The sequence below is a fragment of the Pangasianodon hypophthalmus genome, chromosome 15, assembly GCF_027358585.1.
Source record: "Pangasianodon hypophthalmus isolate fPanHyp1 chromosome 15, fPanHyp1.pri, whole genome shotgun sequence".
Classification (NCBI taxonomy): Eukaryota; Metazoa; Chordata; class Actinopteri; order Siluriformes; family Pangasiidae; genus Pangasianodon; species Pangasianodon hypophthalmus.
The window spans coordinates 13,038,925-13,064,327 of record NC_069724.1 but is presented as its reverse complement, the minus strand read 5'-3'; the positions used below and the strand labels follow the sequence as shown (position 1 = coordinate 13,064,327).

Sequence of the window (25,403 nt, the reverse complement as noted above, 5' to 3'; positions counted from 1 at the left end):
ATCCTGAGGCTATCCCAAGAACACTGGGCACCATGAATACACACACATTTGCAAACTCATTCACACCTACCCATGTTTCCAGGAGGAAACTGGAGAACCCAGAGGAAACCCACAAGAACACGGTGAGACTCCACACAGACAGTGACCCGAATGCAGGATCAAACCAGGGACCATGGAGCTGTGGCACAGCAATGCTACCTGCTGCACCACCAAGGTGTGATAAAGTTGCATCAAAAAATTAAACCCAAAGCAGTCTAAAAGTCACATAGTAACCTGCCATTAAAATGGATTTCTTTAATTACATAGTTACAGTTCATTTACACTTGGGTGACATAGGGATTTCCCACCAAGGCCTTTCTTTTCCAAGGTTACTCATTCTTTTTTTTTCTTTTTTTTTTTTGGCACAGTCATAGAGATCAGCTGCTGAAATATTGTAATAAATTCCAATACATTCCTAGCACCATAAAGAAATTGATATCATTCCACTTCTTATGTTATCCTGCATCCATAATACCTCCCAGGCATAACTGTAAAATAAGACTTTATGTCCTTCTTCCCTTCCATCTCTCCATCCTTCTGCATCATTATTTGGTCTTGAGTTTGGGTTTCTGTGTAGGAGCAGGCACAGGAGTTGGAGCTGGAGGAGGACTTTTGACTAATGACACCACAAGCTCAACTCTGGGAAACAAATACAGGGTAAAAGTCCATTAATAGAGGAAGACTTGAAGCTGTAATTGCTGCTGGAGTTGCTTCAAGAAAGTAGTGAATAAAGGGTCTGAATACTTATCTAAATTAAAGATTTCAGTTTTTGATTTTTTAATAAATTTGCAAAAATTTCTAAAAACTTGTGTTTGCCTTGTCTTTATGGGTTATTGTGTGTAGACTGATGGCAAAAAATGTTTTTAAATTAAGTCAATACTTTCTGTGTGTCTTTTGAGGATGTAGAAAAGTGGACTAAATGGACCAGGACTGGCTTAAAAGAATAGTTTATCCAGTTTGCTGCTAAACTGGTAGATAAAGGCTTTCTTTATATTTTAGGAACAACAGCATTGCAAATTGCTGACCAGGGTGGCATAAATTAAATTTATATCTCTTCAAAAGGGACTAATAACTTCATATTTTTATAGACCATTATTATAAATAAAATGTTTCTGGTTATAGTAACATGTTAACTATCATTCATTCAGACTGGTTGAGAGCTAATCATATTTTATACGGAATTTTTATGCACTGGAATTGTTTATGTCATTAAAATGCCAAGATCTTACATCTCCGTCGTTTTTGTCACCAATGATTGGACTGCACTGATAATCTTGTCAATCCGTTCCTGTCAAAATTATTGATAGTTATGTCAGGAATAGATTAAAACACCGAATTATTAATAACCTAATTTCCTCAAAATCTTACCTGCTGAAGTTTGTATGCCAGAGGCAGAGAGAAAGCACTAATCACACCTGGAGAAAGCAAAGAAAGCAAAAAAAAAAAATAAAAAATGTATATAACTCATCAGAGAAATGAATTTCTAATTCCATTAAAAACAAAAAGTGAAGTAAACGTCTTATCATTAGACAGGAAGCTCTTACCAGCAATCACAAGAGTAAGACCATTGGCTTTTACCCCAACGTAGGTCAACAGGTACAGCAGCACAATAAACTATAAAACAAACAAACAAACAAACGAAAAAACCCCAGATATTTATTTAGAACAGGTTATAACTTATTTCATTTGTCATCTGTCTCTGCATCTGTTTCCTACATTATTTATATATATATCTATTTTGCTTCTGGAATCTGCTAGAAAACTATTAGCAAAAAGCAAGACCTAAAACTACAGCCATTGATACAGCACTTAGCATCTTGCTAGTAACCTAGCTAATGTTTGGAACCTGCTACAGAACATTCATGATAGCCAACTTGCTAGCAAATAAGGATGTTTATGAACTAGCTAAAAACATGGAATTTCACCTTATTTAGCTGAAACTCTAGTTTCAGTTATCTAGCTCTAAACTCTGCTTAGTTATCTTGCTCTCATCATATCTAATTTGGCCAGCTAACAACCTAGCTTTCACTCTTTGTATCAGTACAAACTTGGTAGCTAGAAAGCAACTAGCAAGTGAAAGTGCATAAGTTTTTCTGAACACTTAACAAAACTTTAGTGAGAGAAATTAACATAATGATATGAGGCTTATATGAGTAAAAACTGATGTAGCTGCATTTTGGTCTCTCATCTCATGGATTCTTCTTTTGGTTCTTTGACCCTGACACACAAACTGCTTGGATGCCATTCTGTCTGTTTATGCTAATACTGCTGTCACACTTTAACTAGACTATTCAGTTCTGTAATCCTTGTGTGTCTGTCATGCTCTTTAGAAATGTATTAAGCCTATAACTAGCTTAGCTATCTTAGTTAATTAACTAGACTATGACTAATATGGATGATAATATAACTATCTTAGCAAAGTAATAAACAACAGTACAAGTCAGCAAAAAAAGGATTGGCACTGACTACTGGGGTATTTAACTTTAGCGCTTTTAACAATGGACATTGTCACAAAGCAGCTTTACAGAAATATAAAAATTCTGTGTATAAATATTAAATTTATAAATGATTAAAATTAGCAAGCCAGAGGTGCACAATGGCAAGGAAAAACTCCCTGAGACAACATGAGGACGAAACCTTGAGAGGAACCAGACTCAAAAGGGAACCCGTCCTCATCTGGGTGACACCGGATAGTGCGATTATAAATAATTTCCCTTCTATAACTGTATACTCTATAGTCAAAAAGTGCAATTGTGTAACCAGGAACCTGTGAGCTTATGAGCATGTGTATCATGCAAGCTTATGAATATGAGTATCAGAGTTATTTCTGAATTCATTATAGTTTTAACCTGAAGTCTATTTTGTTGAAGTTATCAACTATTCAATGCTGGAGAATTTAGTGCTAGACTGTTCATTGCAATACTAAACTGTTATTTATTTATTTATTTATTATATTTATGGATATGTTTGTCAATCACATTTAACTTAATTGAACATATTCTTCCTGTGTGTATTAGAAGCGGGTCAACTTGTGCTATATAACCGTGCATATAGCATAAGTTTTCTCATGCATTCAGACCTTCAGCGAGTCTATAATACTGTCGATGAAGAAGAGTCTCTTCAGCTCTGTGATTAAAGTAGCAATCAGGAGCACAATCTTCTCCACAACACGAACTGTGGTCTCATCTGTCAAAGTGCTGTCCTCGTCCAAATAGGACCTTTTAAGTAATACAGAAGAGGGAGATATAATGATATAGATGACAAAAGGATATCCTGGAATCCATCCAAACTTCATTAAGCGCTATCATGCTTAATTTACAACATCCCTAGGATCTGAAGAACCTAAGAACCTAACATCAGCTGACATTTATCAGATGACATCTCTTGATATCGCTGAGTGACAGAAAGGATCTTAGGTTGAATTTAAGAACCTTATTTTCTCCAAATTTTGTGGCAGTCAATTTCCACCTCCTAACTAATTCTCCCTTATTCCATAGCACTGCTGAATTCTCGAATCTGATCAGAAAGCAGCAGCTCATTCACAGGGACTTTTATGGGCATGTAAAAATGGTATTCAACAAATAAAAATGTGTAATCATTGATATGATGAGGTTTTGTGTGAGGTTCAATTTATTTAAAGGCCAGTGTCAGTACTTTGTAACGGTAAGAGGTAAAGCTGCAAGTTTTTCGACATAGGAAAGTCTTCAGGACAGAGGAGTTTTCACTTTGTTGTTTGTCAGTAACATCACATTTTTAAAAACTGATTTTAAGAGAAAGCGAGGGAACGATTGTTTATGGATGCTATAATGTAAGTGATAAAAGGCCATGCTGTTGTTTATACACTTACTGGAAGGGATGAGTTCCATCGTTAAGACGGACCAGGTCCATTGTTTTGAAGAGGAGACGTACAGGGAGGGTGAACACCATGATGCCTAGGCCCAGGTTGGACAGCAGAGAGATGGCACTGAGCTGAAACAGGCAGGCCAAGCCCACCACCAGCCCTGTGAACACCAGTCCCGTTTTTCCCACATCCCGCCAATACAACAGGTCCACAACTGACGAAAGGAAAATAGCACATTCTGAATAACAAATAACATGCTGATTAAAGAAAAACAAGAATACCATGACTTATTTCCTGGTCTAAGTGGATAGTGTTCTGTCAAGTAAGGCTACCCAATATATTGTTTGTTAGTGGTTAATGCAGTATCAGTCTTTGGAATACCAAAACCTAAAATTATACAAATTTGACTAGGATACCAAATCATAATTGTTTTTATTGTCTTATCTGAGCATTTTGACCAATTGCAGAGCTTTCAGATATGTTGTTAAGGGTATTTTTAATCAAAAATGGCACTGGCATGATAAAAAGTCTCGGTCAGCCTAGTTGTTTTTCACATTGCAAGGCATATCATGATTGCAACGTGATGTGGCCTGACAGGAAGTGGGTTACCGTTGCCTGTAACAGCAAATCCCAAAGGCTAACTTTTTTTTTATTTACTAAAGAACAACACATACATTTTTATCCATTATAGTCACATTTAATGTCCACAAAACAAGCTAGTTCCTGTTATCATTACATTATAGCACAAAGTTACAGCTTTAACTTTGACTGTTATAAAGCACACTGGACACTGGAGATTCCTTCCATAAATGTTAAATAAAAAGATGCTTGCACACGTGGAGTGTTCACTATACAAGTCTCTGTGAAAGAACTGTTATTCAGCTCAATATTGAGAAACAATATTGAGAAACAATAATGTATTAGAATGAAGACATTAATATAAATGTGTGATTTGCATTATCTGCACTATTGTCAGAGCTGTTGTTACTGAAAATTAATTTTTAATTAGTTTAAAATTAAACACCTACTGTCTAACCAGAATCAAGAATTAAACAGTGTTATGGTATTAATAATCATAATATACTGTTTTTGTCCACATTTTGTAGCTCTGCTGTCAAGCCATGGCTTCTTTGTGATTACAAATAATTACAATAATCTCAAATGAACAGTAGGATACCTAAAATTCTTTGTGCCATAGTAATCAAGATTGGTTCTCAGACCTCATATTAATGGTCTTGTCATACATGAAATTTCATCCTGAAATCAGTCAAGGTAATTGAATATTCAGAGGCAGAAACTGCTGGGATTGTACACTTGAATTATTATTGCGTTTCTAAGCAATCAAACAAATGTAAAAGCTTTCTGCCTGTCCTTAGCTGGTCTTGAGAACAGCACTTCTCATTCTCATCCACACATTTTCCAACAGCCCACCTTTCATGTATGTGGACAACTATAATTATACCATATAGCCTATGTGTAGCATTAGCCCCAGTGGCATGTACATCACATATAACAAGACAGCAACAACAGATCAACAGATGCCTTTCTCATTCATAAGAGTGCACATGGTACAGTAGCTCTGTGTAAAGTACCATTAATATCTCTGCACCTCGCATCAAGCTAACAGATCCAAACAGCTGTCGCTTGTGATTATTCAGCAAACAGGTGCAAATCTGTGCCATGGCAAGCACAGGTGAAAAGCCAGTGTAAGAGAGTTCAAACGCAACCTCCTGGAAACTCACATATACAATAGAGAAAACTATATTATGGGTAAGACCCATAGCCTTGCTAACGAAGTGCTTAATTCAGGGTAACATGGCTGAGCCAGATTAAATCACTCCAAGGAGTCATCTGGTGGCACAGCCGAAACAAGTCAAAGAGAGGGTCTCACCTCCTTTACTCAAACATCACATTCAAACGAACCACGGTATATCCTCGAGCCCAAGGCCTAGAGGTAATCCATCCATCAGTTCCCTTCTGCTTGCCAATATCCTGTAAGGAAGCCCGCTGTGATGAACTGACCCGTCAGCAGACTTATTGTAGCTCCACTAAACACTGCTGCCAAAGTGCTGCCAAAAGCCCCTTCACCTGCTACTACACTGATAATCACAATAGCATCATATAATCCTATATATATTACGTGAGTTCAGTTCCAGTTCCTGAGTCGTGTGGACATGTCTCACCTTTGCTGGCCATTTCTGCTGTTTTCACGCCAAACCCCCTCTCCTCCCTGCACTCCTCAGACCCAACAGGCTTTTTTTGGCCACCCCTAGCACTGTCAGCAGTAAAGAGCCAACCAGACCTAATTATAACACCCACCATTTGCACACCCCATCTTTACACACACACACACCACATGCTGTTACAGACAAAACCACTCCCTACTTCACTCCCCAGAGCCACTCAGAGCTCTAGGACTTGAACATGGGCTTGTGTGTAGAGGGGTCTTGAAGCTGTAGTTCCTTAAACTGCTTTACCCAGCAATAATAACAGCTAATTAATGCTCATCTAGGGTTGTTGGTAAAAGATTAACTGTCAGCCATTAATATTTAATGAACATTAAAATGGGTCTTGTTCTTCACAGCAATTACTTGCTCAACTGAATTCCAATTTATTTTAGTTATATCTTTGCAAATGACGGGCTGATTCAGAATTAGAGACTTCTCAAGTTACCCTAAATTGAACTATTTAGGGAAATTATAGCTTAAAATATCCTAGGTAATCAAAAAGTTAACTGTGTTTAACTACCTCTGTAGAAAATATGTATGCCTCTTGTGTTACCTGCTCTTTTCCAGCTGTGGGCTGTGTTAATTTCCTATTAAGACAAATATAAACAGAAATAATAAAAAAAACCCACTAGTCAAATCAATTGCATGGCAATATACCAAATTTATTATAGATTATTATAGGTCTTTTAATCAGTACAAACTGCACCTTAAACTGTACGTGGCTTGCTAATGAGGGAAATATTCTATTATGGTAGTACAAGCATTTCAATAATCTTTCAGTGCAGTCAACTTTTTGCCAACATCAGGCCACAGAGATGAGTCAGATGGATAAAAATAGCCTTGATGTGTCCGGAAATAGCATTTTAATGTCTGAATAAACCCCACAGTGGATGCAGTACAGAACATGGCAAACTATGTTCCTTGAATGAATCTGTCGCTGATGCATCTTAGATTAAATATTAATGAGAGCTTAGTGCTTTCTGTTTCCATTTCTCTCTTAGGAAATTCTAAAAATTCTGACGATGACGGATGTTGTATAATCCAGTCATCCACTGGCTTTCTCTCATGGCCTTGCGAAAACTGGGACTTCCTCTTCTTTAGTGACTACATGTGTGGTTGTTATAAGCCAATGTCCTTTTTTATTAAAAGGTCATTATAAAGATCTTGAATTATGTCCACACTATGGTGTGCTCTATTTAAAATTGTTTTTTAATCCATACCCATAATGCATGGCCTGCTGTATGTCCTCCTGGTCTACAATAATGGAAAGAGTTCAAAATATAGAGAGACAAACAGAGAAAAGGGAGAATAAAAAGGAACCAGTGACAGTGACACAGAGATTGTGCATGCGTGTGTAAAACAAGGAGGAAGGAGGGGAACAGCAGGAAGGGATTGGAGGACAGAAATAGCTCAGCCAATCAGAAGGATGACTGGCAAATAACAGGTTCGGGGAGAAGAGAGGGAAGGGAATAGCACTGAGAGACAGAGCAGGACGAAGACAACAGCAGAGCAATTTGTACAGAACGGTAAAGAATGAGGATAGGTTAGACTCCTGAACACAGCCAGTGATGGGTAGACTATCAAGAGGCAAGAGTCCTGGATTCTATTATTTGCTGATGTCTGGAATAACAGGATCAGTCTTTGAGACAGTCATGCTCTGAAGGCCCTCAGCAGCAAGGCTGCACACAACAGCCAAGGCACACACAGAAGCACAGGGGCGGAGGCTGGGAAACAGGGCCTGAGGATTTAGACACTAATCAAAGACAGCATGAGAACATCCAAGAAGGGAAGCGTGGAAATGCCAGCTTTTGTCCGGCAGCTGGTGAAGGAGACAGAGAAACGGGTCACCTCGTTTTTTAAAGGGGGGCGGGGGGGAGGCGGGGGTGAGCCGGCTGAAGGTGAGGAGGCTGGAGAAGAGGAGGGGGTCATCCCTAGTCCTTACCTCGAACGCCCTGTGCTGGACAAGTATTTTGAAGAGGGCTGTGCCTCCTGGGGCCTCACCTATGCTCTGGGCAGCATGCAGGGCTGGAGGGCCCACATGGAGGACTTCCATAACTGCTTCCCCCAGCTGGGTGGAGAGCTCTCTCACTGGGGCTTCTTTGCAGTGTATGATGGTCATGCTGGCAGCACAGTGGCTGAACACTGCTCACGAAACCTGCTGGAGCACATACTAGGTACAGGTGAGATAAAAGCTCTCTTACAACCCATTAAATTGCTTCATTTCTTTCTGGCAGGGTGGATAATTATGAGGTAAGATGTTGAACCTGTCGTACGGCTTTTGATATTTATGACTCGTTGGGAGCATCAGCAGTATTTTAGAGTGCTTGCTATGCACGATTACAGTAAATTGCATCACTCTTAGCAAAGAAATGTTGCTTCATATGCTAACTGGCATGGATAAGCAACTCAGAATGTTCAAAAGCACACCACCAGCACAACTTTAATAATGTAAAATGCAGTTTAGCAATCTGATGTCAGTAAGAAAAAGCAGGCATTTTTATACAATGCAACTTACAATTGAGACAGGATACAGTTGAGCGGTTAAAGGTTAAAGGCCTTGTTCAAGGACCTAACAGTGACAGTTTGACAGCTTTAAACCATCTGATCAGTAGCTCAAAGTATTAACCACTGAGCCACCACTGCCTGTGTCAGTACATAGAGCCCACTCCCTAACCTTAACCTGTATAACTTTCATACACATAGAGTGAGGCAAATTTCTACAAACTTACAAGGATGCAACTTACAAGGATAGTCATGTTTGAATAGCCCGACTGTCACTTTCCTATTCTCTTTCACCTTCTAAATGATGGATAACAGATAGAACATATATCAGGTTTCTCATGGTCTTCAGTCATCACTTCAAGAGTTTGTGACATTAATGCTAATATTTATCTGATTTCTGTTATTGCATTAGTAAATGCATCCTGACTTCTTCTCACAGGTAAGATCCGGGCAGAGGAAGATGTGGAGCAGGTAACTGAAGGCATAAGGGAAGGCTTCTTCCTCATGGACAAACACCTCCATGCAATGGCCTGCCGTGAGGGTTGGGAGCGCGGTGGCACCACTGTGGTCTCCACTGTGATAACGCCACACCACATCTACTTTGCAAACTGCGGAGATTCACGGGCAGTTCTGTGCCGTGCCGGGCGTGTGGCCTTTTCGACAGAAGACCACAAGCCATTCAGCCCTGGAGAGAAGGAGCGCATTGAGAATGCTGGTGGCTCAGTCACTTTGCAGCGTGTTAATGGCTCCCTGGCTGTCTCCAGAGCTCTTGGCGACTTCAGCTACAAGTCGGTCGAGTGGCGCCCCGCTACTGAGCAGATGGTTTCTCCAGAGCCAGAGATCTCAGCCGTGGAGCGCTCACCGGCGGACGAGTTCATAGTTCTGGCATGTGATGGTGTTTGGGACACAGTCAGCAACGAGGAGCTCTGTGCATTTGTACGTAGCCGACTGCGAGTGTGTACAGACCTGCGAGACGTCTGCTCCCAGGTCATCGACCTTTGCCTCTATAAGGTAGGCCTGTACTTAATAAATAACAGTAGAAAGCAAACTGCTGAAAGTTCAACTATTAGACTTCATTTAAATCTATAATTGGATAACAGTTTCTCTCTCTAAATAATGTATGACTCCTACGAGGCTTCTGTTTCACACTTGAGAACTGCAAGGTGGCGTTTTGCTAATGGATGCATTTAGAAACCAGCAACACCAATGCTTCATATTTTGTTGGCATGACTGTATTTAGAGCACCACAGAAGTCTGAACACCCACACATACTCTTTCACAAGTCTACAATGTCTTAGTCTGACTTGAGCTGGATGATTATGTAAGAGAAAGGATGACCTACTGGCAGCGAGAGGCTTTAGAGGAGAGTCAGTAAGCTCTATTTTGTGATGACAGTACCACAGATTCAAAGCAAATCTCTAAGCCACAAATGGATGATCTACTTTTAGCCTCAGGGCAAAATTAGGACATTTAACGTAGCACAGAGTAGTGTCAGGACACACGGCCAACAGTGAGCCTCACAAGCTCTGCGTACAACCTGCATGTGAGTCATAGCATAATAAATTATCACAGAAGCTGTAACCTAGGGGCGTTCTTAGCCAAATGGTGTAATGATGTAATCATAATGTCAAACACTAAGCCCATATACTGGCAGACCTACTTTTCAGACTTTTCATGTATGTGTATACTTATTCCAAATTCTACACACATTTGTATAGAGTTTCTGTAAAAAGTATATAAATGGGATTGCAACACAAAAACATTATAAGGACATAAATGATAATTTTCACTGTCCATTTTATTAGGAACACCTGTACACCTGCATATTCATGCAGTTATATAATCAGTCAATCATGTAGCAGCAGCACAATGCAAAAAGCATGCCGATACGGGTCAAGAGCTTCAGTTAATGTTCACATCAAACATCAGAATGAAGAAAAAAATGTGATCGACTTTAATCATGGCATGGATGTTAGTACCAGAAGGGCTGGTTTGAGTATTTCAGAAACTGCTGGTCTCTTGGGATTTTCACACACAACAGTCTCTAGAGTTTACACAGAATGGTGTGAAAAAAAAAAAAACATCCTGTGTGCGGAGGATCTGCAGGCTGAAATACCTTGTTGATGAGAGAGATCAGAGAAGAATGACCAGACGGTGCTGAGCTGACAGGAAATCTATAGAAACTCAAGTAAGCATTTCAAACCTTGAGGTGGATGGGCTACGACAGCAGAAGACCACTTTTTCTTCATTCTGAAATTTGATGTGAACATTATCTGAAGCTCTTGACCTCTATCTGCATGATTTTTTTGCATTGCAATGTGGTCTTCTGCTGTTGTAGCCCATCCACTACGTTGTTGTAGGCCAATCCACCTCAGGGTTCGAGGTTTTGTGCATGCTGAGATGCTTTTCTGCTCACCACAGTTGTAAATAGTGATGATCTGAGTTACTATAGATTTCCTGTCAGCTCAAACCAGTCTAGCCATTTTCCCCTGATCTCTCTTATCAAGAAGGCATTTCCACCCACAGAACTGCTGTTTTTTTTTTGCACAATTCTGTGTAAACTCTAGAGACTGTTGTGTGTGAAAATCCCAGGAAATCAGCAGTTTCTGAAATACTCAAACCAGCCCATCTGGCACCAACAACCATACCACGATCAAAGTCACAGAGATCACACTTTTTCATTCTGATATTTGATGTGAACAGCATCTGAAGCTCTTGACTTGCACCTGCATGATTTTTTTGCGTTGCACTGCTGCCACATGATTGGCTGATTAGATAACTGCATTTGTGCACAATGTGCAGTTGTACATGTGTTCCTTATAAAGAGGATGGTGAGTGTATATGGATTGTATTCATGAAACATGGATTATAATTAGACGTGCAGAATTACAATTCATAATATTACATTTTATGGAATCAAACTGTTACATGGGTGACACAGTACAGTGAGTAGCATTGCCACCTCACAGCTCTAGGTTCCCCAGTCCGAGCCTGAGCTCAGGGTACTGTCAGCATGGATTTCTTCAGGGTTTCCTTCCATCATGCAAAAACATGCCAGTAGGTGGACTGACTATGGTAAATTACTCCAGGTGAAGGGCTAAAAACTTTGGGCTTACTTCCTCCATAGTATAACTTCTTCTCTTCCATTGCTCCCCAGGGAAGTCTTGACAATATCAGCATCATAGTGGTGTGTTTCCCTGGCGCCCCCCAGCTTTCTCCCGAGGCACTGCACCAGGAGGCAGAGTTAGAGGACTACTTGGAGTCAAAAGTTGCTGGTGTGTAATAACGTCTATGTAATTACACTTAGAGACCCTTTCTTTGTTCAGACTGTTTAGATATTTCATCACTGTTACCCCCTTTTCCTCTATTTTTTTTATAAGTATCTTTGTATTGTTTTTCACAAAGACAGACATAAAATGCTGCCTTTGCTTTACCTAGTCTGGCCATGGCACATACTAAAATAACAATATTTAAAAAACAAGCCAAACTGTAAATCACTGTAAATTTGTCTCTAATATTTGTTATTATTTGTTACATCTAAAATCAGCCCTCTCACAATTTAGCCTCTGTAGAGACCAAAAGTTTGCGTCTACTACCTGTTTTTTATTTCAGTAGTTATGCAAAACCTTGACAGTTTTGTCCAGTGATATTTCTCAGACAAGATTCCAGCCTTCTGTAGTAATAGTAGTAAAAAAAATTCAAAATAAAAAAAAAATAATAAATTTTATAAATTTAAAAAATGTATGGATTTTGTTTTATTTCAATATCTACAAAAAAATCAACAAGGAAAGAAAATTACAAGAAGTCAGATTTAATGTCAAATTCAATAGTTGTTATAGTGAGTAACAATGAAATTATTAAAGTACTGACACCTGATAGATAGATAGATAGATAGATAGATAGATAGATAGATGACATCTATAATAATTAATTATGCACACTACAGTTACTCCATGGATTCTTCTTCTAGACAGACAGACAGACACAAAGACAGATAGAGACAGCCAGACTTCTTTTTTACAGCAGCCACGCAAAACACAGTACTAAATAAGAGCAATAAAATCCAAAGTAGGAAGAAAATAAAAATAAGTATAGATATAAAATGTTAAACATACAGTAAATATACAGGACTAGCATGTGGATTATTAGCTCCAAGCACTAAATGTTCCATATACTGCACAAATGTGCATCGTGAGATATTCACAACCTGTATACTGTTAATATATCATGGTATCAATATCTAGTTCTAACTGCCATCACTGAAGGCTGATGAATTGCATGAATTCCTTCTGGACAGAAATCTTCGAGGAACTGAGTGGAAGAGGAGACGAGCCTGATCTCTTGTCAGTTCTTACTGTTCTGGCTTCAGCGGAGATCCCTGGGCTACCACCAGGGGGTGGCCTCCAGAGCAAGTAAGGCCCTTTGTCTTCCCTCAAAATGTAATCAAAACGTGTTTGCTGTCTGACGTTGCTTCTTTAATTTTCTTAGAAGGAGCTATGAAGTTAATGTGACTCACAAGTAATAGAAGTCCAAACCACACCAGTTATTCAGTGATGCCACATAGAGATGCCACATGTGGTTCAGGACACAGAGGATTTATTCTGAACTGAACTCCACTGTGTAGTAGCACAGAAGTAGTCTTTTTTTTTTTTTTTTCGACCAGAAATTCAAATAAGTAGTCGTAAACAGCCATTGTAAAGCTGTTTTATTTGTGCAGCAAAGATTGCACCACTCCACACTCCAATTAACATAAATGACATTTCCAGCTTCAGTGCTTTTTAGGCTACACTGGTAATGATGAAAGTAAATAAATCAGTGAAAAAAAATGCAAATTAATAAATGTATAAATAGTAAATAGTAATTATTTGTCATGTTACACTATTAGGTGATGTACCAATTTAAAATGCACTCATGTGGATGAGCTGGCAGTTCAGCTGAAATCACAGCAGAGCGGCAAGGAAACACCTTACAGCAGAATGATGATAAAATCCTAGCTTAATGATGGATGGAGGCTGCGATATCTACTGCAGCTTCCAGGAGAACTTAATGCCATGTTCAAATAGACCTCAACAGAGTCTGAAAACTGATCTGGATCAGTCTCTTTGAGTTGGCATGCAACACCACTCTGACACTAAACTAGCTGAGTGGGATTTCACGCTCCCTCACACACCTCTTCACTTTATGCCAAGGGATATCAAAGTGTTAAAGGTCCATTAAAGCAAAAGTAGTCTTGCTTTGGGCAAATATTTTCAGACTAACTAGTAAAGTACATTTAACTGCTTTCTTTACCACCTGATTCACTGTTGTTGTTTTTTTTCCCTCTGCCCAACTAGTCGATATCCACACTAGAAAATGCTTTTCTAGTCTAGCCTAGTCAGCCCAGTTAGCACAGGTTTGTATCGCTCTGCCTCCCAGGCTCCATCTCTCAAATATAATTCAACTTAAAACAAGTAATAGTTAATTCCAGTTATAATTAGTTTCAGTTAAACCTTACATCTGTAAACATGGACTGTCAGTGCTGTTTTACAAATGAATATAAGTAACTCTATGATGTTGTTTAAAGCAATTTATGTGTTTATGGAAAAGGTTTTGGCTCATTACTTTCGACTATTCATTACTTGTTAGCAACACTAGCATTGTAGCTACTGTATAAAACTAAAGAAGCAAACTTCAGACATCCAACATGTCTGGGCTGATTGACTAACTTCATCTGGCATAACATTATTTATTTTTTTTGCTGAACTATTAAAAAATAATGACAGTATGCATTCAGCTTCAACTATTCTGATTGCTATTCTTTTCAAGTGTAGAAGCTCAAATTATAGATTAATAATAAAAAAAATTTTCTTGTGCACTTTATGACATTTTGCCTAACTGATATCTTACATATTGAATTTTGCAGACGAAACTGTATCATCTCTGCTTACTATCAGCAAAAGGAGGCCCGTAAAGCTAGATTAGCCCAGGTAATATTTTCTGTATTTTAACATTTCAAAATCAAACATGGAAAAACATATTCATAAAATTATTATATAATTCAATCCTATTTCTAGACATTTTTACTAACATATTGTCTGAATTTATTCCATTTCAAACTTCAAATGAGTAAATATGTATAGAAACATGTTAATATGTCAATGTTAATATTAATATTGTTAATAATTATATATATATATATATATATATATATATATATATATATATATATATATATATATATATATATATATATATATATAAAGAAATATTATGATTAAAAAGAATATTATATAAATTCTCCTATTAAGATAGCAATTGTTGCATTGAATTCTTTATTGCAGTCAACCATATTAAGAATTTATGTGCAAATACTATGTGCTTTGTGCTCACATAATTAATAACCATATCATCATTTATATTTTCAGGAACTTGGTTCTGCAGATTCAACTTAGACTCATCTCCTAAACCCTTACTATAGATGGACTGACACCTATTCGTTGTGTCGTCTGAAAAAATCTTTCTATTATGAGTAAGAAATGGTTTTATCTGATTGCAGTCAACAACCTTTGCATTGCTTTCTTATTTTTGGGGGTGGGGGAATCTCTCAGTTAGAGGTAGCTAGAAGGATTATTCCAAACCACTCACTTCTCATGATAACTAATGAATGTAATGTATATGTACTTAGGTTTCTGACATATTTCCAGGATGATTTCCTATATATGATAAATATATTCAATGTAAAAATGGCAACACTCAGGTAATTTGTAAAAACTTTAAAACAAAGACTTTTGGAGTTTTAAAGAAATATACTGATGTTAAATTGAGTTTTTTGTAGCATTGAGTCTCACTGAGCTGGTCAGAATGACAACGTGATGTTCCTGATTAGCCATGTTCTGCATGTGAACGCTGTACAAATATCAGATGCAGCCACATACAGTGAGTTCTGTGAGATTTCCGAACATACAGACCCACATCACAGACACTCATGAAGATCTTCAAATGTCTTTTCCTATAATTTGATCTGATGTTTGCATGATCTATATTGTACTGCCTTACTGACCACTTATAATACCAATTAGATGGACAGCGTTAATATTATTAATACATTTCCTAGTGTCTATTCAACTAATTTAATTCATTACTGTATAATGTTATGTGAAATGACCTTTGTGCATATTTTACACATCTTGTATATGGACAACGTTTGTGGTAATGTAAAGGTCAAATCCTCAAAAATAAAGGAATAAAACACAACATCTGGTTAATAAAATGTGGGTTTATTTGTAGCAGCCACGACCTTATATATTATGAAGTATCATCTCAGTCTCCATGTGTAAAGTTTAACAAGTGAAATAGCTGTTTTCTAAACTTTTTAGATGCATCTAGCCATTAACTTGTTTATATATCATTTTAAAGAGCAGTATGTAACTTTTAAGGGTTCAGGGATTTAGTGACCTCTCTAATAGTAATGTGTTATTTCAAGCCATTCATGGTGGAACATTTTGTAATGTCAGTTGTGCTATGCGTTGCGAGTCGATACACATTACAAAATTTTGTACTTAATGTTGTTACGTAATGAGCAAGGTTGTGGTGTCAATCTGCAATGAGTTTAAAAAAAAGCTAAATCCGACCCAACATTTCCAGTGTTGAATTAATATTTTACGCCTTCCAGAGCAACTCACAGCAGCATAACAACGTCATTCTTCAGAAAATTATTTCTTAAATACGTCAATAATGCGACTTCATTTTCAATAGTGTAGTAAAAGTTACATATCGCAACTTTAAGTTATAATTTATTCATTCATTTTACAAAAGAAATTCATTCTACTGTCCAGCAGTACCCAAAGCAGTATCATCCGCCTTTCCCAAGAGCACAGTAAAGTGTTAGTCACATGTAGCATCCTGGAACCTTTGGTTTTCAGCCCAGTCATCAACCAGGACTATCCAGTCAGTCCTCGGTTCACACTGCCGAAGTTTGGCTTTTGCCTCTCTTAGCAAGCCATTTGGATTCCAGTAGAGCAATGTTCTGTATAAATGTATCTTCACACTGTGAGTGGTACACAGTTATCCCAGGGTTTCTCAATTCCAGTCATGAGGACCCACTATTCTGCACAGCTCAAAGATTTCCTGGCTCAGAACGCACCTGATCCTACTCAAAACATGACAGGGTGTGCTGTTAGAGGAAAATAATCAGCAATGGAGTAGTGTGATGCGAAGCAACACGAGTTTACTGTTACCACTCCAAAGTTGATTATATTCTGATAACACCAAATTGTGTCATGTTTTATTCCTCTTTTTTCAAGGCTACTTTGTTTATATTAATTTAAGAATGACACCTCATACTTTTTATACATTTATAGTTACATATAATGATGTTCAACATCTGTGAAACCATGTTACCACTTGTGCTTTAGCAGCTGTAAATAGTTATTCCCTCACCAGCTTTTCATTTTTAAGCACATCTTGTCCTGTTACTGAGAAACCACAAAGTATACACTCCTCTGTCCTGAAGACTTTCCTGTATCTGAAAACTTTACAAGACTGAAAGATACACTTTTACCTCTGACTGTTACAAAGCTCTGACACTGGCGACGCCTTCCATAAATGTTAAATAAACTTCTCCTTACAGAAAACTTCACCACATCAACAATTACACACATTATACAAGTCCCTGTGTAAGCTGTTACCACAGAAATAATAATGTACTAGAACGAGTACATTAATATAAAGCTGTCAGAACTGCTGTTACAGAAAATAGTTTTGAGAATTCAACAGTGCTGTGGTAAAAACCCTTTATAACATAATCAACCAATCGGCATTATCAAGCCGTGGGATGCTGGAGGTTAATTTAGGGCCTTATATTTGCACAGTTGAAGAAGACCTGCATGTACTTAATCAAATCTTGGCATTTTAATGGAAGCTGTTGAAGAAGATGTAAAAGATGGTACTAATACTGCATCTTAGTTATTTATTATGAGATAAAGGCTCACTGGTCACTTATAGACTATCATTATTATAAAGTGTGGGTTAGTGGAACAGAGTTGTGATCACTAGTCCATCTAAACTTTTAGCTCCGAGGGGGCACCAGCATGTAACTCCTCAGCTGTTGAAGAAGATATAGAAGATGGTACTAATACTGCATCTTAGTTTATTATGAGATAAAGCGTTGCTGTTCACTTATAGACTATCATTATTATAAAGTGTGTGTTAGTGGGACAGAGTTGTGATCACTAGTCCATCTAAACTTTTAGCCTCGAGGGGGCACCAGCGTGTAACTGCTCAGCTTACACTCCTGAATACGTCATGAGAATACTCTGTGTTTGGTAACATCATCCTGTTGATGCTGTTTTAACAATAGGGCCACCAGTGTTCCTCAGAGTGAAACAACAAACAAGTAAGGGAAGATGTGGAAGCGGCACACAGGCTACGGAAGAAATACGGCATGCAAAATGCCCATGAATCAGTTTTCTGCCTTTGAAAGTGTTCATTCTGCAGATATATGGTACTAGTAGTAAATGAGAATCTATTTACAACATAGTACAACATAATATCTACAATATCTGCATGTTTTACATTCTGTCTCTAGATATAGTACAGCTCTATGTACATTTTTATCTTAGACATATAAAGTGTCTTTAAAAGATTCTTTTCTGAGAATGACACGACGGCGGCTGCACAGCTCTCGTAAATCAGTCTGTATTCCTGAAGGGTTGCTGAAGGAGCTCTCCAGAGGCCCAGTCTGATTGCTCACAGTATAAACCAATCACTTCAGCTGTCCAAAGTGACTCTCGGATGAGCTGATACAATTGCAACGCTTCAGTCTTTAACATTTCCACTTGGATCAGATGTGAAACTTTGATATGAGTCTTTTTTAAGTAGAGGAAAATTGTTCATGCATAAACCAACATCATGATCACGTAACACTGTGTGTGTCTGTGACGTGTTATAAATGAACTACTTACCTAATTAGGCAGTGTTTCTAACTTAGACATTATCCAGACTTTAACACACATCCCAAAATCTGGACTTCGAATAATTTGATCACACCATCAGACTCATCCGTATATATATAAAAAATCTGTATATATTAAAAATCACAATAATGTAATGTTTCTGTCACACAAAATGTAGTCAGTTAGTCATGTTCTGATTTTTAGTTTTGCACAGGAGCTACATGTAGGTAACAAGTAATACAAATCTTTCCCACCCATTTATTTCTATAAATTCATGCCTATATATTCACATGCAGCTAGGGATAATCCACACACCCCCTCAGCACAGATTTATTTCATGAATATTTATTGTGTCTAATTACTGATTATTTATTGTCTCTAATAACTAATGTCTGCAATAATATTGTGTCTAATTACTGCAGCTACAGAGCTTTTTATTTCTAAACTTTCCATAAAAAGAAGGTTCAAGTTTACATTACTTATAGCCCTAATTGCATTGGAGTTATGGAGGTTTGGATTAAACACAATAAATTCACATGATCAGTGAAACGCCCTAATAACTATAAGAAGTCAATAATAAATATAATAACTTTGATAATGGTAGGTTGTGATTTCTACCATGTAACTAAATTAAAAAAAAAAAAAAAAGATCCCCTGGCTGTGCTTTATGGACTCCTTCACTTTGAGGATCACTTCTTTAAATAACGTCATTAAGTTAGGCAAAGTCATTTTTAAACAAACTATTTTGGAAAATATCAGCTATAGTCTGTATTAACCCATTTACATTCAAAGCAGAACTATTATAATCTATGTCATTTCCAGTTTTCTGGTACAATTCCACTTTCAAACTTCGGGAGTTGGGTCCAGGCAAGTGGAATGATGCCAAACTGAGGTTAGGAAAAGTTTCAGTTTGTGTTTGGCTACACGGCAAAGTCCCACTGTGTCCTAAAGCACCTCAGCAAGTCTGTGTGGCATCACTGAAGAACTGGATGTGGATTGAGGATATTTACACCAGAGGTTTTAGGTGAGAAAGACATCCTTTCTGTATCTGCTACATTAGCCTAGCTCCAGTGCAAGACTAAAGAAATAAAATTCAAATTCCAAACATATCTTGGATGATTGGTGTGAGGGGAATAAATGCTAACAAACAGTAAGTAGCTGGTTTTCCACAAACACTTTTAACAGAGTAAATCTTGACTGAATAATGTAATCAGGAACAAGTCCGGTTTTACTGCAGACTTGTTTCATTTTTATTGACAATTTCTAAATTCAATTTCCCCACTAAACCACTCCTCTAACCTCTAGCAGTTTTTAAACGTTTCTCTTTCCTATTCTGCTCATTTTAGAAAATACACTGGATGATGCTAGACGCTATGATCCACTATGACTACCTGTCGACACTCGTCTCTTGTAGGCGGTTATTCATAATGGCGAAGGCTCCCACTCCAACAGAAAAGCCGTTCTGCCGAACATGGCTCTGTCTTGGGTTTCCGTGGGCGGTCTCTGAGAGCTGCTTCTGCAGAATGGCCAGAGAAACCTTGTTGGCCATAAAGTCATTGACAGAGATCATTTCTCCTGAGAGTCTGTGCCCTGTGAGATAACCTCCATCTGGCCCCAGGCCAGGATCAGTCTCACTATCACACACTGTTTCCACTGATGCATTAGTGAAGCGCTGCTTCCGCGCAGCCTCGTTGGCGGGGGCTGGGTGTACAGCATTGCGCTTCTGTGCCCTCTGCCGAGGGTTTCCGGTTATGGGGTGCTGGCTGCGCCGCTGGCTGGGGAGGCAGCAACAGCAGCATGCTGAGCCTTGCCTTCTGTAGGTACGTCCTCGGCAGGGACACTGCAACCTGCTGCAGTCCAGCTTCGCCAGGATCCAGTTTAGGGTCTGCTTTATGATGATGGAAATGACATTAAAAAGTGAGTAGATGCAGCAGACACCCATGAGGATAAAAAGACAGTTCCCTAATCGGTAAGCCTCCTGCACCTTGTAGCTCTCCCTCTGGCTACTCACTAAGTCTCCAAAGCCAATGGTGCTGAAGGCCACGAAGCAGAAATAGAGTGAGTCAAAGTAATCCCAGTCTTCCATAGAGGAGTACAGTGCTGAGGCGCAGCAGGCAATCAGCAGCGCCGCAACCCCCAGGATGAGCATCACGTAGTAGACGGAGGGCTTCCAGCCTTCCAGGCTGTCATCCTCGCTATGAGCCTCCTCTCCTCCCACACCGGCACGCCTCAGCTGCCTCTCGTGACACCAGCGCATGATGTACGCCAACATGGTGATGATGCGCTCCAGGAAGAGGTTGAAAAACAGGATGGTCGCTGCACAACCAATGAGTCCATAGAATATCAAAAACACTTTGCCGCCTATCGTCACAGGTGTGGTCATTCCAAAACCTGCAAATAAGCAATGGATCAGCATAACGGATCTATATGGCTTTTTAAAGTGGTGATGTGTTAATTTGTAGCACTCTCTGCTGCTTATAAGGGGAACTTCAAGTGCACTGAATAACAACATTTTAATAAGTCTCAGCTCCACCATCAGCCAACCAACCTCACTCCTCTGTCAAAATCTTATATGGCTTATTAGTTGCCTTTTAAGGAAAAGAGGTGGAGCAAAGTTAATTTCGGGGCAGAAAGAATGTAAACAGAAGCCTGAAATGAAGAAACTCCCCAGATCCACTGCATACTAATATTGCAAATACTGCATTTTTTCTAAGGTCTGCTTAAAATTACAATATAATTACAATGTATGAAGGGTATATGAAGATTTAAAGTGTCTAACCACACCTTAAAATATCCAACTGTTCAGCCCGGTCTTGGTGTTAATGTCACTGGGAAAAGGACTTAAAATATAAAAAATGAATGGGCATTAATGGTGTGAGACTCAAAACAAAACTGACCTATTGTGGAAACCACGGTACCGACAAAGTAGAAAGCCCCGGAGAAGTCCCAGCGAGGTCTCAGAGCGTCCACACGGATGCCTGTGACGAAGGCCTCCTCATAGTGCCTCAGCAAAGCCTGCAGGCTCTCCACACTCAGCCTGTGCTGCCGGGTGAAGTTAGCCAGCTGTTCCTCCCAGCGCTGGTGCGCCCGCAGCTCGGATGGACGCTCGAGGGCAGAGAAAACCAGCGCCCCACAGAGCAGGTACAGCAGGATGAGCGCCGCCAAAAGGCCAAAGCGAGCATTGTCCTCATTCAAGTGCAGTGGGAAGCAACAGCTGCTGCTGACATCCGGCCTGCGAGGCATGACTTAAGCACCAGCAGGAAATGACACGGCCAAGCAAGCACACACAGCCACAAAGCCAGCATACATATGCACACGCACACATGTAAAAGACACACAAGAGCCTCGTCTACATGAATGAGCTGAAAATAAGGATGGCCTAAGAGGGTCTCTTCAGTCTGTACTCCTCCTCTTCAGTGAGGCAGAATATGATCAGTTCCTGAGGCTTCACGAGACGCCGTTCTGCAAAGTGTGGAACACTAAGCTGCAGACCAAATCCTGATCGCTATCTCCTGCCATGGCCGTGTCCAGTTTTGATACATTCCACTTTAGGAAGCAGTAGTGGGTTCCTGATGAACCGACCACCTCCTGCTCCATCATCTCTGCAAGAAAAAACATCAATGACTGAGATCTCCTATGTAGTGACGTCATGTAGCAATGAAGAAGGACAGGATTGGTTTTCACTTTTTTTTTTTTTTTTCATTTAAGATCCTGATAAGTAGAATAATAATGTAGGATATTGTTCTACACTTGTACCCATGACAAAAATCATATGTCTTGAACTATGTGCATATAAAAATAGTGTATACATATATTATAATAAGGAGTAGTAACTGAAAGTGTGAATAACTTCTATAATTGTAGTCAATAAATAAAAATTTGTTTTAATTATAAACTTTCCAGGCTGCATCATCGTTTTTAAAGAGGAAAAGCAACATATTGCACCTACCTGATCACCTTTATTGTCAGACTGTGAGGAGTTTGGCAGGAAAAATCATCCTGACTGCAATCCGTGCATTTCAGCTGGCAGTTTTAAAAGAACAGTATATTTTTTCTGCTTCAGTATCAGTGTACGTGAGTCGTGACAGCTCTGTAGCTTGTCAGTAAAAGCGACTGAAGTGGAGGACAGCGGCACAAGTGCGCTCCAAGGCAGGGTTGCCAGGTAGGTTCGCTGTTTTCAGACTCATAGTTTTAATAACCTCGAAAAGGGTTTGGCTAAAATTAAATGTTTTATCTGCGTGCCTTTTCATAACAAGATCAAAAATCCATTTTTGCTTAAATGATTCACTTGATTTACTTGCAGAATCCATCATGAAAGCCACATAGAAATGTTGTTTATTTATTAACTTATTTATTTATTTATTTATTTATTTACTGTTTATTTTTCATTCTCGCTGAAATCATTATAAAGTGTCCGAAGTGATCTGTACCTGCCTGGACAAAACACTTTCTCACCCGCAACCCAATCATAATCAGCACAAACATGAACAAAATCAATCTGGCAACCCGGCTCAAGTGAGCGGCAGGGGGAGAGACAGGGGTCGGGGTGAGGGGGGGCTTTACTGCAACTGGAAAAGGTTTTAGCATCCACCCTATTATATTCAAAATTCAATAGTTTATTATCATCTCCTTGGACAGCTAAATTACAGTACTGCTCCAACCAACGGCATATGAACATACACTATATGGACAAAGGTATGTGGACACCTGACCAATCACACCCATATGTGCTTGTTGAACATCTCGTTCCAGATTTAGTCCCCCTTTGCTGATATAACCTCCACTCTTCTGGGAAGGCTTTCCACTAGATTTTGGAGTGTGGCTGTGGGGATTTTTTTTCTCATTCAGCCACAAGAGCAGTAGTGAGGTCAGGCACTGATGTTGGGGTGAGAAGAACTGGTGTGCAGTCAGTGTTCCAGTTCATCACAAAAGTGATCATTGTGGTTGAGGTCAGGGCTTTGTGCAGGCTATGCGAGTTCTTCCACACCAACCTTCGCATATATACCATGACTTTATGGTCCTCACTTTGTGCACAGGGGCATGGTCATGCTTGAACAGATTCATGCCTCTTAGTTCCAGTGAAGGGAAATCTTAATTCTACAGCATACAGTGACATTCTAGACAATTGTGTGCATCAAACTTTGTTACAACAATTTGGTGAAGACCTACTGGATATGATCATCAGGTGTCTACATACTTCTGGCCATATAGTGTATGTAAGATAAAAAAAAAAAAAAAAAAGAAAGAAAAAAAGAGTATATTGAAAATACAAAAATAGAATATATGTATACGTATACCCAAAAAAAAAAAAAAAAAATGAGTTACTTCTTTCACACTTATATCCCAGTGCTGTTGAATTCTCCAGTCAGAAGGTTGATTCATTTTCTATAAGAGCACCACTGACAATAATCCAGGTGTAATTCAAATTATATTAATGCAATATTAATGCACTTGTTCTAGCCTAATAAATGATCATTTCTCATTCATACAGACTAGTATGGCTGATGATCAACATAAACCAAGGCTGATAATAAACAGATTAATAAAGTGTTGTTAAAGAAAAAAGGTATAATTTCTGGTACAGAAAAAAGCCTTCAGCACAGAGGAGTTTACACTCTGTAGTTTCTCTGTAACATAGCAAACAGCATTTTATTCTGTTTTATTAAATAGAAAAGAGAGAAAGAGAGTGGCTGTTGAGGGAACGACTGTTTATAGCTGCTGTAATGGAACACAACAATGTAACAGTCCAGCCCAAAGTGTGTTATTCCTTATTCATAATTCACACACCTTCACATGCATGCAGTCACACAGTGAGAGACTACTCTGTAATCCTATTGTTATTGTAGATTAAACACTAAAAGGGATCTTTTGAGAACCTTTTCCTCCATTTTCAGTCCTGTGTTCTTTAAGGGCTCTTAAAGGGTTTGTACATTCATAAGAAAATGAAAGTACACCCTCCTTCAATTCTATGTTATTTATTTATCAGAGCCTTAATAACAATTGTGCGATCCTCTCTGAATTCTATAAACAAATAAATGATAACCTCAGGTGACAACAAAATAACACAACAGATTTCAGTATGTAGTCATTTTCCCCCAAAAGTAATATAAGTACACCCTTCCTACTTCCACAATCATTAAGAGAGTAATTAGCAGTTACTAATGAAATGCACAAGATTAGTTTGTCATCAGGAAGCGTGACTAAATCTATAAAAGCAGAACTTTGGCAGTTTGGTGTTCTGGAGCACTCAGGTGTGTGTCTACATCATGCCAAGAAGAAAGGACATCAGTCATGACCTCCGAGAAACAATTGTTGCTGCTCATCAATCTGGAGAGGGTTATAAAGCAATCTCCATGCAACTTGAAATTCACCATTCTACAGTGAGAAGGATTGTTTACAAATGGAGAGCCTTCAAGACAGTTGCCAATCTTCCCAGGAGTGGGTGTCCCAAATCAAATTCAGCCCAGGGTCAGATCGTTTAATGCCCAGAGATATTAAGAAAAACCCAAGAGCTACATCATGTGACTGTAAACATTAAATGTTTATGCATGACAGCACAATCAGAAAAAGACTGAACATGGATGATAACTAAATGACTAATGTGATAACTAAAATGGTTCTGCTTGGTACCTTTCCAATAGTGAAAAACTGTTGTAGGCTCTGTTCTTTAGGGGTCTTTTGGGATTAGGTCATGTTAAGGACCAGTCATGTTTCAGGAACCTTTAACGTTCCTGCTGGAATGTTAAAAAATAAATAAATAAATAAATAAAAGAATGCTTAAATGGTCTTCTGGAGACCTTTATTTTCATTCATGTGCAGTTGCAATATACAATCTTAGAAAATTCTGAACTCTTAAGTGTT

The 25,403-nt window shown here is 38.7% G+C and overlaps 3 protein-coding genes across 4 annotated transcripts; 1 reads left to right on the top strand and 2 right to left on the bottom strand.

Moving 5' to 3' along the window:
- Positions 1-261: 261 nt before the first annotated feature.
- Positions 262-6,222, bottom strand: rtn2b (reticulon 2b). The gene is made up of 7 exons (XM_026941337.3): positions 6,064-6,222; positions 3,887-4,094; positions 3,119-3,257; positions 1,584-1,653; positions 1,408-1,454; positions 1,269-1,327; positions 262-678 (listed from the first exon to the last, which is right to left on the bottom strand). The coding sequence occupies exons 1-7, from the start codon at positions 6,200-6,202 to the stop codon at positions 585-587; spliced, it is 756 nt and encodes a 251-aa protein (XP_026797138.2). The 5' UTR covers positions 6,203-6,222; the 3' UTR covers positions 262-584.
- Positions 6,223-7,543: 1,321 nt separating this feature from the next.
- ppm1nb (protein phosphatase, Mg2+/Mn2+ dependent, 1Nb (putative)) lies at positions 7,544-15,843 on the top strand. 2 transcript variants are annotated; one of them, XM_053240332.1, is made up of 6 exons: positions 7,544-8,282; positions 9,050-9,621; positions 11,768-11,885; positions 12,908-13,022; positions 14,513-14,576; positions 15,015-15,843. In XM_053240332.1, exons 1-6 carry the CDS (start codon positions 7,877-7,879, stop codon positions 15,039-15,041), a joined length of 1,302 nt encoding a protein of 433 aa, XP_053096307.1. In that variant the 5' UTR covers positions 7,544-7,876; the 3' UTR covers positions 15,042-15,843. The 2 variants fall into 2 exon arrangements, with proteins under 2 accessions (XP_053096307.1, XP_026797219.3); XM_026941418.3 differs by having other exon boundaries at positions 7,548-8,288.
- A 140-nt stretch (positions 15,844-15,983) lies between these two features.
- Positions 15,984-22,182, bottom strand: kcnk12l (potassium channel, subfamily K, member 12 like). The gene is made up of 2 exons (XM_026941524.3): positions 21,440-22,182; positions 15,984-20,933 (listed from the first exon to the last, which is right to left on the bottom strand). Exons 1-2 carry the CDS (start codon positions 21,783-21,785, stop codon positions 19,930-19,932), a joined length of 1,350 nt encoding a protein of 449 aa, XP_026797325.2. The 5' UTR covers positions 21,786-22,182; the 3' UTR covers positions 15,984-19,929.
- Positions 22,183-25,403: the final 3,221 nt, after the last annotated feature.